Below are 20,321 nucleotides of genomic sequence, written 5' to 3' on the forward strand. Positions count from 1 at the left end.
ATATGCCAAGGCTGTAGAGATGAAACACCAGACATACCACAACTGGCTGAAATCAAGAACCCCATCCTCCTTCAAAGCTTACACCGAAGCCTGTAATAAATGCAAAAAAAAAACAATCAGCACTTCCAAAACAGAGTTCGAAAGAGCAAAAAGCAGGAAACTAGCAGCCTGTCCAAACGGCAGCCGAGTCTTTTGGTCTCTTGGCAAATCAATTGGCCATAATTTCTGCCCAACACTATTCCCACCCCTATCACACTCCAATGGCTCTACTGCATCATCACCCACAGAAAAAGCCAATCTTCTGGCCCCATACTTTGCTTCAAATGCATGCATTACTGACAATGGTAAATGTCCCCCAACCATTTCAGACACCCAAGATACAATGCCCCCCATATCCTTTTGCCAGGATGAGATCAGAAAAATACTGTCCAAATTAGACACAAAAAAGTCTTCTGGCCCCAATGGCATTCCCCCAATTGTTCTGAAAGTTTGCGTTCCAGAACTGCCATCCAATTACCGTCCTATCTCGCTTACCTCAGCCCTGTCAAAGGTAATGGAAAAAATCATCAATTCCCAACTCTTACACTATCTTGAAGACACTCACCAAATAAATGACAGCCAATATGGATTCCACCACTGCCGATCAACAGGAGATCTACTCACATATGTCACCCATTTCTGGATGAAGGCTATGGATAGGCTTGGCAAATCTCAAGTGGTTGCACGAGATATCTTCAAAGCCTTTGACTGAGTCTGGCACAAAGGCCTACTAGGCAAACTACCATCATTCGGTCTGACCCAGGGCTTCTGTAGGTGGATCACCAGTTTTCTGTCTGGACGCACACTCTGTGTGATGGCAGATGGCTCCCTATCCTCTTGCCACTCAATTAATGCTGGGGTCCCACAAGGTTCTGTCCTCTCACCAACCCTCTTCCTGCTATATATCAATGACCTCCAACCCAATACACAGTTTTGCAGACAACAGCACACTACACTCTTCTCTTGCATTTGATAAGCCTTACCCTACACAACTCACCTCAACCTACAGAACATCAACCACCGCGACCCTCAACTCCGATCTCCAAGCCATTCTCCAATGGGGTTCAGATAACCTCATAAATTTCAATGCCAATAAAACCCAGTTCTGTACTATTTCCCATAAAAAAGACTATTTTTTCCCAATATCCTTCTTAATGCTACCCAAATCTCCAGACAGTTTGAGATCTCACTCCTTGGAATCACCCTCATATCAAACCTCTCCTGCACAAACATATCTCAAACATTGCATCTTCAGCCTCAAAAAAACTAGGATTTCTCTTTCACTCAAGATGTTACTTAACCCCCGAACAGTTATTAACATTATACAAGTCACAAATCTGCCCAACTATTAATACTGCTCTCACATATGGGGTGGGGCCACAAAAAGCTCTCTCAAAATGCTCGACTCAGTACAGAGGAGATAGACTTATCAATGATCCATCCCTTACCAACTCCCTCCCCCCTCTTTCACACAGACGTATGGTCTCTGCAGTATGTATATTCTACAAATATTTCACTGGGAAATGCTCATTGGAAATATCATCATTAATTTCTTCTCAGTGCTAAACTCATTGGAACAGTACAGCTGCTGCACAACATCCCTTCACAGCTCACCTAGAAACAAACAGAACAAGTTTCTTTTCCTCTTCCTTCATCCCTCCAACTGCTGCACTGTGGAACAGTCTCCCACCTGCTGTGTTTCCCAAGGAATACAATTTAAAGTCATTCAAATCAAATGCAAACAAATTCCTCCTTTCCCAACCCACCACCCATACATAGTACTAATGTACTATAGGTTGACTAGCCAACCTCCTGTGTATGGGCTCAACATAAAAAAAAAAAAAAAAAAAAGTCTTGCTCTGCTATTTAGATCCCCAACAAGGGCCAACTTTTCCTTTTTCATTGTGTCAGTTGCTTTCTCTAAAATCTCAAAAAATTCTTCCACTTCTACCTTAGTAGAACCTTCTGTGGGACCATAGGTACAAATAAGTCTCATTGTTCAGTTCCCCATTCTCATATTTGCTCACATTCAAGAAGATTAGCCTTGTATTTAGTGTTGAATACTATGGCTGCTACTACTTTTCATTGATTGTCATTGCCTGAATATAACATTTTGTATTTATTGCTCAGAAAGATCTCACTAGTTTTTGTCTTTTTTGTTTCAGTCACTCCTATTATGACGATCTGGTACTTATCCAATTCCTCAACTAGCTCTATTTCTTTGCCATTCAAGCTTCTTACATTGATAGTACCGATCTTGAACTCTGGTAATGTTCAGTTGGATTAAGCTTTAGGGTTTTGTTCCAGTAGCTGACTTTTTGCTGTTTGCCATCGTTCCATGATGGAAACAACTGGGGCCCTTGTTTAACCGGGTAGTGCCCCAGCTGGCATGAAATTCTGTCATGTTGTACCATCATTTGAAATTTTGGTTTAAGCCAGTAAGAATACAATTTGGTCGGCTAAATCCCAAATTGCCAGTCCATCCTCGTTCGTTCAGTAACCAGGTAGATACCAACAAGGTGCACCACGAGAAGGTGAGGATTGGACATTAGGTCAGAATCTCTGGTCGGTTCTCCGCATTTCTTTGAAGGCTGTGTGGGGGTCTCCTCTAAGTTATATAGCTTTGACCCTTAGTTTTGTGCTTAAAATGCTGGGATACTACAGTACTAGTCTGTTTATATTATTTAAATTTTTTTAAACTTTTATTATTATTATATTTTATTTTTTAACATAACCACTGCTAATCTGGGCAGCTTAGATAATAGCATGTAATCTTTGATAAATCTTATGCTACACAAATGAACAAAACTGCATTTAATAATGATTTCCAGGCATTGTTAGTTTTAAACTGCCAAACAGTTCTATTCTCATAAAAAAAAAAAACAGTTTTCCTCTTATCCTTAATGAAGATTATTTTAAATTGTAGTCATTTTTCCTTTTCTTCAAAATTTGGGATTTCTCTTGCTCTAGGATTTACTTTTCACCAATTTCTTAATATGAGCATTCTGTGGATATTTTGTTAATGTGCATTTCTTCTTTCCTTTATGCAGGCGAACATGTATATGTGACAGTCATGGGCTGCCAACTTATTAGGTGGTGTGGTTTTTATTTTCAATCTGAAATTTTGGAATTTTGTCTGCTTGATTGTTTACTTTCATTGAATAGTTCAAGTAGTATGGTCATTTCAGAGGTATACGTTGAAACCAGAGATGAGGTAACTGCATATATCAATCTAACTTTTAGGCAGTAGACAGGTTTTTTTTTGCCTAGTGTTAGACCACTAATCTGCTTGTTGTGTGATGTATGGCTATGTATATGTTTCTAAGTACACAGATAATAACAAATATTTTTCATGTTCTGTAATTTCAAGCTATTTATATTCTTGTTAAGTATATAGTGGTCAGAACTGTTTCATGGATCGTTTTGTGGTTGGATACATTAAAAACAAAATAATAAAGATTCCTTTCATCGAATTCCTTGAAGAACCTTGTATGGGTGTCTTAATTTGCATTTCACACAATTCATAACACCTATAAGATTTGTCTCTCCACACACAAATGCGAATGACTCTGGCCCGATGGAATTTACTTAAATTTTGTAACTGGAATCCTTAGAAAAATTTGAGCTATTTGAATTTTGATTTCATTTGGACTGTTTGCAGGGACATAATCTTTGCCTTCTGGCTAAATGGATATTTAATAAAATGCAGGATTTAGAGTACATAAAAGATGTTCACATGATTCATTTTTGTTTCATTCAGAGCATTTTCAAGATAACTAATATTTAAGGAATTGACAGCATATACTAGAAATATAGATTAAATAAACTTTAATATATACTTTCCAATATTTCGGCGAACGTCACGTTGCCATCTTCTTGGGAACTTACTACAAAGACACGTGCACACAAGTACTAATAACAGCAAACGAGACTGAAGCTAGGAAGCTAGCGTTTTCCTAAAGTCCTGATGGTGCCCCCTGGCGGGCTATATTGGTAGTTCTTGGCCTTTGGGCTGAAGTTCTTCTGATAAAAGTTTCCCAAATTTGGGGCAGTCTCATGCATCCAAATTTGTTGAGGTTTGGCATGTTCCTAAGGGCCGAGGATGATTCAATGAATAGTCTTTCATGCTTGAACTTGCTGTGGTGTATTACTGTGGCTTTCTTCCATCTTATTCTGTGGCGAGTATCCAGAGCGTGGTCTGCAAGCCCAGAGTGGCTGTACTGGTGAAATCGGATGTAATCCTTGTGTTCTGAGATTCTGATATTTGCTGTCCTGCCTGTTTTGCCAAAGTAGGACAGTTTACAGCTGTAAGGGACCTGGTATACACCAGGTAGGTCTAGGGGAAGTGGTTGGTCTTTGGTGGAGCGGATAAGGGATGCCAGTTTTCTATGTGGTCTGTAACAAGTGGTCAAGTCATGTTTTTTTAAGATTTTTTGATTTTTTCCGAGGTGCCTCAGATGTAGGGAATGGTGATGGATTTAGAGTAATCTTTATTTTGAAGGGGAGGAGGGGGTGGTGGGTTGTGGATAACTGGGTTAAGTATTTTTTGGAGGGGGTAGCCGTTGGCTGAGAAAGTGTCACGGATGTGATTTAGTTCAGTGGTTAGGGCTTGATCATTAGAACAGATTATTTTTGCCCTGTTGAATAATGTTTTAATAACTCCATATTGTTGTGAGGGGGGGTGGGGATTGTTGGTGAATGTATCTGCCTGTATGGGTGGGTTTTCTATAGACTGAGAAAACCAAGGTTCTATCAGGTTGGCGGGTGACTAGTGTGTCTAGGAAGGGGAGGTTATTGTTTTCCTCTTTTTCCAGGGTGAATTTGATTCTAGGGTGTTGGTTGTTTGGGTGTGTTAGGAAGGAGAGGAGTGAATCCGGGCCATGTGGCCAAATGGCGAAAACATCATCAACGTAGCGAAGCCATATGGTAGGTTTTTGTGGGGCTGAGTTTAAGGCTTTCTCTTCAAACGTCTCCATGAAGAAGTTGGCCAAGGGTGGGGAAAGTGGTGAACCCATGGCTGTCCCCTCTATCTGTTTGTAGAATTTTTCCTGCCAAATGAAATAGCCTGAGTTCATTGTAAACTGAAATAGGGCTGAGATATCGGGAGGAAATTTAGCCAAAATTTGGCCAAACAGCAGGACAGCAAATATCAGAATTTCAGAACACAAGGATTACATCTGATTTCACCAGTACAGCCACTCTGGGCTTGCAGACCACGCTCTGGATACTCGCCACAGAATAAGTTGGAAGAAAGCCACAGTAATACACCGCAGCAAGTTCACGTATGAAAGACTATTCATGGAATCATCCTCGGCCCTTAGGAACATGCCAAACCTCAACAAATTTGGATGCATGAGACTGCCCCAAATTTGGGAAACTTTTATCAGAAGAACTTCAGCCCAAAGGCCAAGAACTACCAATATAGCCTGCCAGGGGGCACCATCAGGACTTTAGGAAAACGCTAGCTTCCTAGCTTCAGTCTCATTTGCTGTTATTAGTACTTGTGTGCACGCGTCTTTGTAGTAAGTTCCCAAGAAGATGGCAATGTGACGTTCGCCGAAATATCGGAAAGTATATATTAAAGTTTATTTAATCTATATTTCTAGTATATGCTGTCAATTCCTTAAATATTAGTTATCATGTTTAACCAGCGTATAAGCCTCTCAACAAGAATAATGATCATCCACGGAGATCTCTTCGCACGCAAGGCCCGCCATTACGGCAAACTGAAGCTGAAATTATCCAGACAACTTAACCGTCTGGCATTCCTAAAACGCTGCCAGGATAATCAAGTCATCCCGAACTGTGTTAAATTTAAACACCGCTTCATCTCACAGAAAGCTCTCCGTATTTACAACCGCGCTAGCCAGGCACTTCGGGAGCAAATTACCGCTACACGCGGTTCCCTAGCCGACATAAACAGAGATATTTCAACGCTAGAAAATGAGCTTTCACTTACGCTGAATCACGAGCTTTGGTCGGTCCTACATGACGTCTCGTGTACGGCAGCTAAAAAAGAATTTGAACGAGTACGGAGCCGACATATCAACAAGTTTGATAAATTAATAAAGAACTCTGCGTCCAAACCTAAACTACAAACCAACATTGTTGTTAACCTTTCGTCAGCTACCTTAAAGCCAGAAGCACTCCACGCTTTGTCACGTGGTCACAACTTCGCCATTGCTCCTAAGAAATTACCGGCTGAGGAATTAATGATCCAAATTGAACGCGGGATTCGCCAACTTCCAAACCACATCGCCAACGATATTAGATTGGATGTAGCTTGTGTTCTCAAGAAAGCAAAACCTCCAAAATCCAACATATCCATTAGTGAATACAAGGCACTACAAGAATTGAAGAGAAACAAAAAAAATAGTGATCACCAAAGCGGATAAGGGGAACGCCACTGTGTCGTTCCCCTTAACGATCTGATAATAAAGCTCAAGGCTTTATTATCAGATCGTTCCACTTACCTCCCCATTGATTACAATCCCACCAACTCACAAATTTGCAAACTCCATAGGCTCCTTAAGAAGGTCACTTCTTGGCCTGTGGAGATTACCAACAGACTAAAACTCTATAACTCTAGACCCCCCCCCCCCCGCATATATGGGCTCCCAAAAATACACAAAGAAAATGTGCCATTACGTCCCATAGTGGATGGCATTGATTCCCCCACTTACAAACTAGCCAAGCATTTAGCCAAAGTGCTCTCACACTATACCGGCATTACACCATCACACATAAAAAAACTCAGCCCACTTCAAAGCCAGTATAGAAAATTTACACTCCAACATAATGATATAATGGTCAGTTTTGATGTCTCCTCCCTATTCACGAATGTCCCCCTCAAAGAAACCTTAGAGCTAATCCAAGCTAAATTTCCTCCCGATATCTCAGCCCTATTTCAGTTTACAATGAACTCAGGCTATTTCATTTGGCAGGAAAAATTCTACAAACAGATAGAGGGGACAGCCATGGGTTCACCACTTTCCCCACCCTTGGCCAACTTCTTCATGGAGACGTTTGAAGAGAAAGCCTTAAACTCAGCCCCACAAAAACCTACCATATGGCTTCGCTACGTTGATGATGTTTTCGCCATTTGGCCACATGGCCCGGATTCACTCCTCTCCTTCCTAACACACTCAAACAACCAACACCTTAGAATCAAATTCACCCTGGAAAAAGAGGAAAACAATAACCTCCCCTTCCTAGACACACTAGTCACCCGCCAACCTGATGGAACCTTGGTTTTCTCAGTCTATAGAAAACCCACCCATACAGGCAGATACATTCACCAACAATCCCACCACCCCCCCTCACAACAATATGGAGTTATTAAAACATTATTCAACAGGGCAAAAATGATCTGTTCTAATGATCAAGCCCTAACCACTGAACTAAATCACATCTGTGACACTTTCTCAGCCAACGGCTACTCCCTCCAAAAAATCCAAAAAATACTTAACCCAGTTATCCACAACCCACCACCCCTCCCCTTCACAATAAAGATTACTCTAAATCCATCACCATTCCCTACATCTGAGGCACCTCGGAAAAAATCAAAAAATCTTAAAAAAACATGACTTGACCACTTGTTACAGACCACATAGAAAACTGGCATCCCTTATCCGCTCCACCAAAGACCAACCACTTCCCCTAGACCTACCTGGTGTATACCAGGTCCCTTACAGCTGTAAACTGTCCTACTTTGGCCAAACAGGCAGGACAGCAAATATCAGAATCTCAGAACACAAGGATTACATCCGATTTCACCAGTACAGCCACTCTGGGCTTGCAGACCACGCTCTGGATACTCGCCACAGAATAAGATGGAAGAAAGCCACAGTAATACACCGCAGCAAGTTCAAGTATGAAAGACTATTCATTGAATCATCCTCGGCCCTTAGGAACATGCCAAACCTCAACAAATTTGGATGCATGAGACTGCCCCAAATTTGGGAAACTTTTATCAGAAGAACTTCAGCCCAAAGGCCAAGAACTACCAATATAGCTCGCCAGGGGGCACCATCAGGACTTTAGGAAAACGCTAGCTTCAGTCTCATTTGCTGTTATTAGTACTTGTGTGCACGTGTCTTTGTAGTAAGTTCCCAAGAAGATGGCAACGTGACATTCGCCGAAATATCGGAAAGTATATATTAAAGTTTATTTAATCTATATTTCCAGTATACGCTGTCAATTCTTTAAATATTAGTTATCATGTTTAACCAACATATAAGCCTCTCAACAAGAATCAGAGTGTTTTCATTGGCAAAAACGATTCAAAACCATTAATTTAATAATTCTAGACTTGATGGAAAGAATTTAATGAAATTAGATATTCAGGATCTGTTAAAATTTGTCAAGTTAATTTGGTTTTGGTTTCATTTGAACTACTTATAATGTTAAAATTTTATGAAACATAAACATTATGGCTAGTGGACCTGAGCTAGAGCATGTAATAAATGAATAAAAACCTTCTTGACAGAATTACAATTAGTCAGTAGTTTGTCAAATGACCAAATATTGTAACATAAGATTGTAGAAATTGTGATAAGTGTCATAAAAACCATGGAAATATTGACAATCAGAAAATCATATTTGAACCTCTGTTTTTGTAAATTATAGGAGCTCATTGTTGTGATGTTTATTGTTTAGTGAGTGTGTTACGTTTGTGTTGTTTATTTGACACTCGTTTTCCCAAACACTATTAAAAACACATGATTATATGTTGTAATTTTTTTCTATCTTATTGAAAACTAATTGTCTGCTGCTTTCACTATTTGTTTAACCTGTGCCTGAAAGATCCAGTAAAAGTCTATTCCAGAATACATCTGTGAATGGACAAAATTTACATCATCTAAAATATACAGATGATAAAGAAAACTTCAAGTACATGAAGAAACTTACATAAAAACAGTAAAGACTGTGTAGTACAGATAAATTTTAGTGAAACGAAATACAATGGCAATAGGCAGATATTGAGAAGAACTTAATTTAGAAATGGAAAGAAATAAACTGGAACAGGTTAAAAAAATTCAATTACTTTGGGTACTTTGATTACAGACACACTAAATTATGAAGAAACTATTAAACACAGAATAAATCCACGGTAATCTACTATGATCAAACTTACAAATATATAGAAAAATACACATTTCTTCAAAGAACTTAAAATCAAAGTATGTGGTTCAATGGTTTTTCAAATAGTTCTTTATTATGTAGAGACTTAAGACAAGTCTCTACATCATACAGAAAGAATAAAGATCGACAGGCTTTGAAAACTAGTGTTTGAGAAAAATAAATACCATGGACTGAAATGAAAACTAATCAGGAGATCAGAGTAGAATTACACTACAATATTTCAATTGTAATAACAAGAGAAAAACAGATGCAGTAGTGTGGATGTGCATGTAGATTATCTAACTAACAACACATTTCCTCAAATTCTCCAAAATGGAAGCATATAAGGGAAAAAACTACTGGGAAGACCTAGAAGTTAATGGATACAAAACATCAAAAGTATAAGCTGAACTTTTACAGAAGTTTAAATAACTTGGCTGCTAATAGATTGGAATAGAAATGTATTGTTCATTGACCTCATAAATAATTCAGTAGACATAATGTACAGCTGTACAGTAATTCCTCGATTAGTGCGTCATTTTTTTTCGATACCCAAATTCGATTAGTGTGCCTATATACATCTTAAAAATAAATATTACAGATTTTAAAACTTTTCTATCTATACATTTTTATGGGTAACTATTTTAAAAAATCACTCACCAGAATGAAATAATTTAGTTACCAATTTAAAACATTTTATAAAGTTATTTTTACTGGCGTACTACACTACTTCCATGTGTACTATGTTCCAAATTTTTACCGCCAAAATTTATGTCATCTGCTATAGTACGCCCACAGATTCGAGACCCTTTGACACTTCTGCGCATGTCACTAAAAGGAGAATCCATTCCGATAACAGGGTAATCAATCCGTCTTCTGGGATGAGTTGTTTATTATTACATGTCAGAAAGTTAACTTCTCTTTTATGATCATTGTAGTTTTTAAAGTGATAACTATTTTGCATGTATAACAGTTGCGAAATTTTATCTATAAAGCACGTGATTTTGCATGTTGGCAACCAATTTGTACATCCTTCATGTCTTCCTCCCCTTCAATGATAATGCCCAAGAGTTAATTGAATCTCATTCTGAAGAACTGAGTGATTCTGATCTGCTAAATTTAGGTGCACAGTGGGAAGATCCGAAAGAATATGAACAAAATTTAACCACTGATAGTCAGCCAAAAGAGATTTCACAGAAACAATCTGAAAATATTTTTCATACAGTCGAAGTTTTTAAGCAGCAATACTTAGAGACTGACCCTGGTGAAGAGAGAACCAGTAAAATTTGCAGAAGAGGCAATAGGGCCATACCATTGGTTATATGAAAAAAAGAAACAAAATGCCTGCCAAACTATGTTAGCTCAATTCTTTGTTAAGAAGTAGAATAATAAAATTTATATTCTGAATATGTTTTATTGACTTTCAGCTCCATGGTTTTCCTTTAACTAGGACCTGAGACATACCTAATTCTTTTATAAAAAAATTAAGATTCAAGAAAGAAATTTGAGGAACAAATTATACTTTTTCCCATAGGTTATTGTATTCGACTAGTGCATTTTCGATTAATGCACCTGTTTTAAAGAATGCATTAAGTGCACTAATCGAGGGATTGCTGTGTTGTAAAATTCAGAATGGTAATAATTCAGTATGCATGATGTACGGCTTTATTGTAAAATTCAGAATGGTAATAATTCAGTACACATGATGTATGGCTTTATTGTAAAATTCAGAATAGTAATAATTCAGTACACATGATGTAGGGAAGTATTGTGAGTCCTAGGTCAAGATCCAATGAAAGTACAGTTTATTTACTTATGTATTTATAATAAATAACTGGGCTGTTTTTAATAGCTAGAACCAATTACAATGATAATTCCTTCCTAGATAGATGAAATTTAAAGAAATTTCAGGTTCTGTCTCCCCCCCCCCCTCTTTCTCTCTCTCGAATCCTTTTTAGACTATGTTGATGGTTTCACTTAGACAATTTTCATGACAGAATTAGGCACAACAAAATTGTCTAGATAATGATTGATATCAAAGCGTGATTACAAAACATACTATTTTCGTCTATAATAACTTGTTATGATACATTTAGTAATAATATATCTTGATCAGTAAGTCTGTATGTGAAGTAATTATAGGCTATATGTAATTCAAATTTGATTTAATTTGTCATCCTGTTGTGAAAGACATAAAAACTTGTTTTTTTTTGTTTTTTTTTATCTTAATCTGATTTCTTTTAACTAGATTTTTTGTCTTATTACTATTGAAAATTAAATAGATATAAAATGGACTATTTGGCCAGTTTTATATTTATTTGATCTGTTTAATATTAAAATAAAATAGTAAAGAAAATTTTGAATAAGATCATGTCTAAAGTTTCATCATGGTTTAGGTAAAAAATTAAAAAAAAAATCAGTATATTATGTATTCCAAATATTGGTTGTTAGTACCAACTTTTTTTGCTTAGTTAAAAAATACTGTTGTATGAAATCTCACCATATATTCAATAAATAATTTAAACATTATGGAATGTTAAAGGTATGGAATAAAAAATGGAATATTTACAATAGAATCAATAAGATTTCCAAATGAGATATTTAGGCACGGAAACATGAACGAATGATAAAATCCTGATTTCACATTGTGAAGGGTGGGAAACTGACTTTCATAAATAGGAGGCAATCCTTTTATTCTGAGATTGATGGAAAATGATGTGTGTTACATTGTCTTAATTATGCCAATTTTGTTGAAATTTCTAGAAGTAATTTCAGAAAACAATTTATGGTAGTGAGTCCAGATAATGTAGATTGGAAAGGATATTTCAGGTTAATCATATACAGAATAATTATAATTCAACTAGGTAAATTTATTATGGCACTTAAAAAAACATCTCCGAACCACTAACCTATATAAATTGAAGTAATACAAAATGTGAATCTCACTTAGAAGTGTGATATTCACATTTTATAAAAAGTGCATTTTCTAAGTCATTATAATTTCTGTAATATCTTAAAATATTTTAAATTATATTAAAAGGTTTTAATTATATTAGTTAAAATATATTTTAATTATATTAATGTTTATTTTAAAAAATTAAATTAATTTTCTCTTAATCCAATTGATTCACCAAATGAATTTAACCAACAGTCACTAGTTGACCACCCCATGCAATTATCAAATATAAGTAATCATTTTAAAGATACCAAGCTATTTTAAACCTGGATTTTACTCCATTTCCCAAGTAAGCAAACAGACAAATATAAGTCAAATTTGCGCCTGCACGTAATGCAAGTCTAAGTGATCCGTAAAGTAGTACAAGTCGAGGCAACTTGTATAGGGGGAATAAGCTCTGATCACTATTCTTAATATTTTTTAATGCAAAGCCCATCTTCTTGAGGAGATATATGATGCTATGCATTAACGGCAAAGGGGCCACTACCCAGACCAGTTTCGACCTTTATTGAGGTCTCATCAGTGGGAGCCAGGCTTAGAAATACCAAGGTTAAGTAATACAGAGCTTATAAGTATTTTACCAAAACAAGTTACCATAAGGTGCTTTAACCTTATTAAATATAAAAATTTCAGGATGAGAGATCGATGTAGAAAGTTTTTTCCTTGGGTATAATATATGTTAAAGATACCAAGCTATTTTAAACTTGGTTTTTACTCCATTTCCCAAGTAAGCAGACAAATATAAGTCAAGTTTGGCCATCACGTAATGCAAGTCTAAGCGACCCGTAAAGTAGTACAAGTCAAAGCAGCTCGTGGTAAAGGGGGGAATAAGCTCTGATTCAAGTTTGCGCCTGACTTATATTATAAACTTGACTTATGTTTGTCTGTTTGCTTACTTTGAAAATGGAGTAAAGACCAGGTTTAAAATAGCTTGGTATCTTTAACATATATTATACCCAAGGAAAAAACTTTCTACATCTATCTCTCATCCTGAGATTTTTATATTTAATAAGGTTAAAGCACCTTATTGTTTTGGTAAAATACTTATAAGCTCTGTATTTACTTAACCTTGGTATTTCTAAGCCTGGCTCCCACTGATGAGACCTCAATAAAGGTCGAAACCGGTCTGGGTAGTTGCTCTTTGCCTTTAATACATCTCCTCATGGAGATGGGCTTTGCATTAAAGGTAAATATTAAGAATAGTGATCAGAGCTTATTCCCCCTTTACCAGGAGGTGCCTCGACTTGTACTACTTTACGGGTCACTTAGACTCGCATTACGTGCAGGCGCAAACTTGACTTATATTTGTCTGTTTGCTTACTTGGGAAATGGAGTAAAAACCAGGTTTAAAATAGCTTGGTATCTTTAATGTATATTATACCCAAGGTAAAAACTTTCTATAAGTAATCATTATTTTTAATTTTTTTATTAAATTATTGCATAAAACTATAGAGGTCAAAAAAAGTAATATCATATTTGTGTTGTCACCCTTTGAAATAAAACATACTGCCTATTTTGCAAGGCATTAATTTTTGGGATGATTAACTCAGTTATTTCATCAGAATTTTAAGATTAGTTTATTTTATATTTTGTGTCAGATATGTCTTCTTTGTGTTCAACCTATCTATCTCTTAGTATGTGAAGAGTGCCCTGATCAGGGGTCACAGTGAATCATTGCAACTGGGGTGGCACTCCTCCTCTGCATCCCTTAAGGACAGATATTTATGCCTGCAGATCTGTGTGTTCATGGGGCTGGTTTGCCTGTTTTGGGGGATGAAAAACTGGAGTTTCCTGGGGGGAACCCATCCCCACCTCTGTATGATACTGGCTATCTCAGCATTCAATTGTGAAAAGATGAAAAGTTTTTCACATCACTGGATATAGATCTTGATCTTTCCAAGCAGAGGGTTTGTCTATACCTGCTAAGCCATGGAGGCTCTGTTGCTAGGTAGTATGTGTAAAAAAAATAAATAAAATAAAATAAATAAAGTCTATCCTAATGCACTATAATACATAAGGATAGTACTGAGTGGTCTAAGAATTTTTAATTTTCTATTAATATGTTTATATTTTTTAATTAGTGTTTTTTTATGTGGTTCCCACTCCAATAAGTGGGACAGTGGTTTCATGCTAGGTAATGAAATTCCTCTACCACCTAAAGAAGATCACAAACAAAACTGCAGGATTATACAGTTCATTGTACTTTTAACCCAGTGTCTTCTTCTAGTGAAGTAAAGGCAGTAATTTAGTTAATTTTAATGCATCCAAAAACAGTACTTTTCTGTTTATTGAAAATCTTTTAAAACCTTCCCTTAACTTCAGTGATATCCACATTCTCAAGATCATTTCTTCACAGACTAACATTTACTTCCAGCCTTTCTTGTTTGCTCTCAACATTACTTATTTGCTTCTTTGAACAGTTGCTCAATTTATGTTAATTCTAAATTCACCGATAAAAAAACAGTTCACTCCTTTTGGAATAGCATGTCATCATTTCCTAGATTTGGTTTCTGCATTATGTGTTTCTAATTGGCATCGATAATTTCAATTAGAAACTTCCAAAAAAAAAAAGGAGGGGGGGAACAATATCTCGTCAACATTGCAGCTTCTAAGATCGACTTAACTGGCTTGTCTTCATTTTTGTTGGAGGTTCTGTTCTCCAAGAATTACCACAGCTATTCCAAAAAGTCCCTTTTTCCTGTTCTTGATTATCCAACATATGTGTGGTACTGTTTGAAGTACCACACATATGTTGGGAAACCTTTTGTGTAAAAAAAAAAAGGAGGGGGGGAACGTATTCCTAAATATCTCGAATTTATTTTGTAAATATGCATTTTTATATAAAAAAATAGTTTTGCACAATATTCCATACCGTTTTTATTTTAATTATTCATTGAATTCTAGGTGGAATTCTTCATTTCGTTTATTTTTTATCATCTGTGCAAGTATTCATCGATACACTGTTATACACAAGATCAGCTTTAGGTAAGCGACATCCATTTTGACTCTAACCTAGTCACTAATCATAAACTCCTTTTCCAGATACCACCAGTCTTAGCTTGCTTTTCCTGAAGGTTTTTGTCAAATCGTCTAAGCTTAAATATGAATTAAGAATCTGTAGACAGTTAATTTCCATTTTTAGGTGCATTCAGCTAAATTCCTAAGTTAAATATCTAGTACTTTTTTTATGTGGTTCCCACCCATGAGAGGTTATTAGTAAACCTATAGTACCTGTGTACTGTGGGTGGACTAAGGATTTTTGTCCTGCTTTTTTATCAATTTTTATATATATTTTTTATTTTTACATAGTTCGGAAACCCTGCTCTAGAGGCTAAATGGGAACTTTTTCAAGCCACTTCAGGCCTCCAATAAGTGTTGGTGGTCTCACACTGGTCAATGAAATTCATCTCTCACCTAAAGACAATATTTCAACTCACAACCTGTTGGTTGGAGAGTGGGTATGCCAACAACTCATCCAACCAAGCTATCAGATATGGCATCCATGTATTTTAAGTGTATTTTGCAAAATGAATATGCACTTAATTGATTTGTTTTGTGTATGTACCAATCTGCATGAAATTCTTCCTGGGCTCTAGGTGAGAGCCCAGGATTATTATTATTATTATTTTTTTTTAAATTTGGGATGCAGGCAGAAATTTAACCATCGTAATTTTTGTTTCACTCAGAGTGTGTTTGCAGGGATAAAACTTACTGGACTGAATTTTAGTATGGTTTAGGATATAGTGATTATGTGTAATTTGTTCATTTTTGGTTGTAGTCTATTCATTTTTATTAGCCAAATTGAGTAAAATGATCTGACAGTAATTTTAGGTTGTTTCACTTTTGCATCAAGCTGACAAGTAAGAAATGATTGTAGAATGATTATAAATTATCTGGTCAGTTCTTAGTTTTGCCGCTTGCATCAGGCTATCAACTTTCAGCACTGTTTATCAGTTTCTTCAAATTGGTAAATACATTATTTCATGGAGATCATGATTGCTGATTGGAAATATGCCAACTGAGATGGCTGATAAATCATGTAACACCTGTATGTACAGAATGAAAGTCCCTTCATGTGAGAAGTACCTATTTGTGGTGGAAAGGACCTCTCAGTGATGGTACTTGCTCTTTACATTTTTCATTTTTGTCTGTTCTATTCTTCCCATATTCTTCACTCAGCAACCTTCTAGAAAAGAGGAACTTGTGGTAGTTTTGCACTACTTTGACAAGACATGCATAACTTGGCCAGGATCCTTTTGGCTAATGAACTTGCTTGCATAGGCCAAATAGTACTGCAGCAAGTCTTCTTCTCCATGGTCTGTAGATAGTGTGTTGAAGCTTACTGACTATCCTGATATCCTGGGTAGCCCTAGCATCCTACTTCCAAGCACAGTCATCCCTTGCTGGATAGTGAGCATCTATGTCTTGCTCCATGGTTAAATTGGCTCTAATTTTTGGAGGGGGCCCCAGCAAGAGCCTCATGCACCTGTGCATAAGTATGGCCTTAAGTATATGTCCAGCATATTTTGTGAGAATTAGACAGTTCATGAAACCTGAATGTCTCTTAGTAGAAAAAGATATGGCAAGTTGAGTTTTTATGATTGTTAATTTTATTAATTATATAAATATGCTATTTCTTTGTTTAAAATAAAACTTCTTTAATAAAGTTGGCAGCTGTCTGTGATCAAATAATTTGATAGTGAATGAGATGTTTTACAATGAAAAAAAGAAGTGTAAATTATGCAAAGAATATTGTTTGAATGCATTTTAGAATGTGGCTGAAAATTCACTTGCTACTTGTCTCTAATTTGCTTGAGGCAAGCAGATTTTTGGAACCTTGTCCTAAAACATTACTGACAAGTTCAGTCCAGTATGCAGGCTGACGATTTTATAGCTTCACCATTTAAAAGAAAAAATATTGGTTTCACTATGTCTGATGCAACTCTGAAAACAGATATTGTTAGACTTGAAGAAATTGAGAAAAATGTAACTCTGTCTTTATTGTGGAATTAAACGTGGCATTTTGGCTACTTTAAGCTTTTATTAAGCAAAGTGGGAGTGTTACACTGAGCATTGAAATGCATCTACGACTTAGTGTTGCTTAGTACCACAGAGGCTGGGCCCCTCCTCTACCCCTGCTTAAATTGGTTCATTCTTAGTTTCTTCTGGTCTTGTTTAAATCCTGATAGGCTAGAGGATTATGTCTAGGATTATAACCTATCTTAGCAATTTCAAGAAGAATGTTTACTCCCCCATTCCCAATCTAAACATGTATATTAAAAAAAAAAACCTCAAATCTGAAGTATTAACTGCAGCTGGAGTGAATAATATTCAACTAGAAATGCATATATAAGGTATAAAAATTTTATGTCTACACTGCATAATTCAGGAAATTGTTGTGCTTAGAAGGTTGCATTTTATGAATAGTATGATAGTAATGATGTATACACACTTGTGTAGTACTAACTTCTTGTCAACAGTTTTTCTCTGTTGTCATCAGATCTTACATTTTGGTCTTCTAAGACATTTCTTATTGTATGAATCCACCTCTATCTTAAAGTGAAGGTCTGTTTGGCCCGAACCCATCTTATTCAAGTTAACCTTCCATAATTTTTCTTAGCCTCTTCTAAAGTATACTTGTATCATCTTTCTTGGAACACTAAGTTGTGCAATTCCTGTTATTTACACATTGTTTTATTTCCCTTTTTATAGATAGGTATTATGAGAGCTCTACTATTATCATCCAGAATTTAACCTAGTGATCATGCCTTTAGAATTATGCAGTGCAGCTACTGTAAAACATTTATATCTTCATGTTTAAGCATTTCCACTCGAATATTATCTATTATAGCTGCCTTCTATTACCTCAAGTACTGATTTTTATATTCTTGGTTACCTTCTATATTTTCTACCACCATTCTGCCATTGTATATTTCATATCTTTCAAAGTAATTTTTCCAAACATCTTGGATATTTTTATCTTGAGTTTTCATATCATTTTTATCACATCTGATTACTTTTACAGTACTTGTCCCTCCATTTCTAAGCTTTTTTTTTTTTTTTTTTTTTTTTTTTTTTTCAAATAGCCTCCAGAACCTTTCATTACCTGACATTTATCTTCTGTATGCTGATTGAAGTCTTCCCCTGACTTGTTTAGATGCTTTTATGTGCTGCTTTACTGTATTTTCTCAGAGCACATGTTGACTTACCTGCTGGGAATTTTTTTTTTCCCCCCACAACCACCCTTTTAACTTTTAGGTTGAATTTAGGTTCTGATTTTTCTGTCCTTTTAGACAACTTCAGCACCTGCCTTTGATTGAATCATTGGCTGATTTTTTTCTCCCCTTTGGAGTACACAAGTGAGTCTATAAGGTTCATTTCTTATTTTCAAACTCCCTCTTTTTTTTTCCCCCATGAGTAATATTTGTTTATTTCAGTCTAGAAGTTCACCTGCGTAAGACTGGTTATCCTACCAAGTAAAAAAAAATTCTATAACTCAGACACTTGAACTGGAAAATTTATTGGACCAAAACAATGGAAAAATGACCAAGAAAGATTAAAGATAAACGATTTGGAATCTCGAACATTTTAAAGGTAGCCACGTGGAATGTGTGCGAAGCATAACAACAGAGGGATTCACGACTTATTTTTAATGGTATTAACAACACCAAATGAACTATTTTATAAAAAGATGTTTTATTAATTTGCTTATATTTTGCTGAATTTCAAATCGGCACCATCAGAGCACAACGCAGCATGTATCATGTATATATGGCAGTGAGTAAGTGAAACAATATAGTTGTAATGGACAAAAGATCTGAAGTTCTATTTTGATTCCCTCTAATGTTGTAAAAAAAATTACAGCTATGTGGCAGTTGCTGTTAAGATAAGTCTTCCATTTTGGCAAATTAATGCAACAAAGGAATTAGAATTGGTAAATCAACTAAAAATATTAATATAGCCATGATAACAGAACAAAAAGAAATTAAATGAAATAAAAAGATAATTTTACTAGGCTATATAGTGGATTGGACCAACATATCAGAGCTTCTAGTGGTGTGACCTTTTTAATTGATAATAAATGGAAAAATACAATTTTGGAAATGATTGAATTATAACAGCCAAATTAAAAACAAATAGAAGCTACTTAAATATCATAATATGCCACTGAAGAAGGTGAGAAATAAGGTGAGTATATGCCACTGAAGAAGGTGAGAAATAAGATTCCTAACAATTTTATGAGGAACTACAAAAACAGTTAAATAAATGTAATAAAAATGACTATATATTAATAGCAAGAGATCTTAATGCTAAGTTGGAAATAATCCAATCCCATATGTCTTAGGAAAATATGGAGAAATTTGCATAAGAACTATTAGACTTCTGTACTTTAATAATTTTAAATAACCAATACTTTTAAAAAAGAAAAAAAGAATATAAATATACTTGGAATGGCAGAGGAATAAGATCTATAATTGATTATATCATTACTCATCAGAAACGAGCTCTATGTGTGAGAGATGTACAGTTTACAGAGGAAGTGAAATTTTTTGATATCATTATTTAGTAGTCTCTAAAGTAGCAAAATGGAGAAAAGAAGTAAATAAGAAAAAACAAGAAATAGAACAAGTATGCAAATTATATTTATCACAACAAGAAAGCAATAGAATGCTATATCAATCATGTTTAACAGATTACCTTAAAGAAGCCCAAATCAATGAAGATATAGAAGAAGAATATAAAACTTTAATAAAGATAATCGAAAGCAGCCTCTGATGTACCTGGAAAGAAAAATAAAATATTAAAAAGAAAAATTAAAAATCGAACACAGATAAATAAAATGCAATAAAATAAAAACAAATGGCATACAAATTATTCCTTCAGAAACATACAAAGGAAACAGAAAAAATATACGAAAACAACAACAAAAAAGAAATAGCCTGAAACCATAGTACAAAAGCTCACCAAGATTCTTGGGACAGATTTATTAATAAAATAGAAGACATGACATAGCCTACAAAATATTAAGGAAATAAAACAACGAAGAAAGAGATACAGCACAAATCAACATAATACAAGAGAAACAATGGATAGAACATTATAAAAATTTATGGTATGACCCAAATTTAATAACAGCAGATAATAATGAAGAAATCAGCACTGATATTGAACCAATAAAATTGGAAAATAGAATGTCAGCTGG

General features: G+C 35.4%; 1 protein-coding gene across 6 annotated transcripts in view; it reads left to right on the top strand.

Moving 5' to 3' along the window:
• The window catches only part of LOC150102804 (uncharacterized), a 271,397-nt gene that overhangs the window by 24,965 nt on the left and 226,111 nt on the right, over positions 1 to 20,321 (top strand). For 5 of the 6 annotated variants that reach the window (XM_090399129.1, XM_090399128.1, XM_090399130.1 and 2 more), the window contains exon 3: positions 15,023 to 15,103. The exons of the other annotated variant lie outside the window; for it this stretch is intronic. In XM_090399129.1, coding sequence (XP_090255255.1) covers positions 15,023 to 15,103 — 81 coding nt within the window. The remainder of the gene's footprint in view (positions 1 to 15,022; positions 15,104 to 20,321) is intronic. 6 annotated transcript variants of the gene reach the window in all.

The sequence above is a fragment of the Typopeltis vanoorti genome, chromosome 10 (assembly GCF_054136105.1).
Source record: "Typopeltis vanoorti isolate ZY-2024b chromosome 10, IOZ_Tvanoo_1.0, whole genome shotgun sequence".
Taxonomy (NCBI): Eukaryota; Metazoa; Arthropoda; class Arachnida; order Uropygi; family Thelyphonidae; genus Typopeltis; species Typopeltis vanoorti.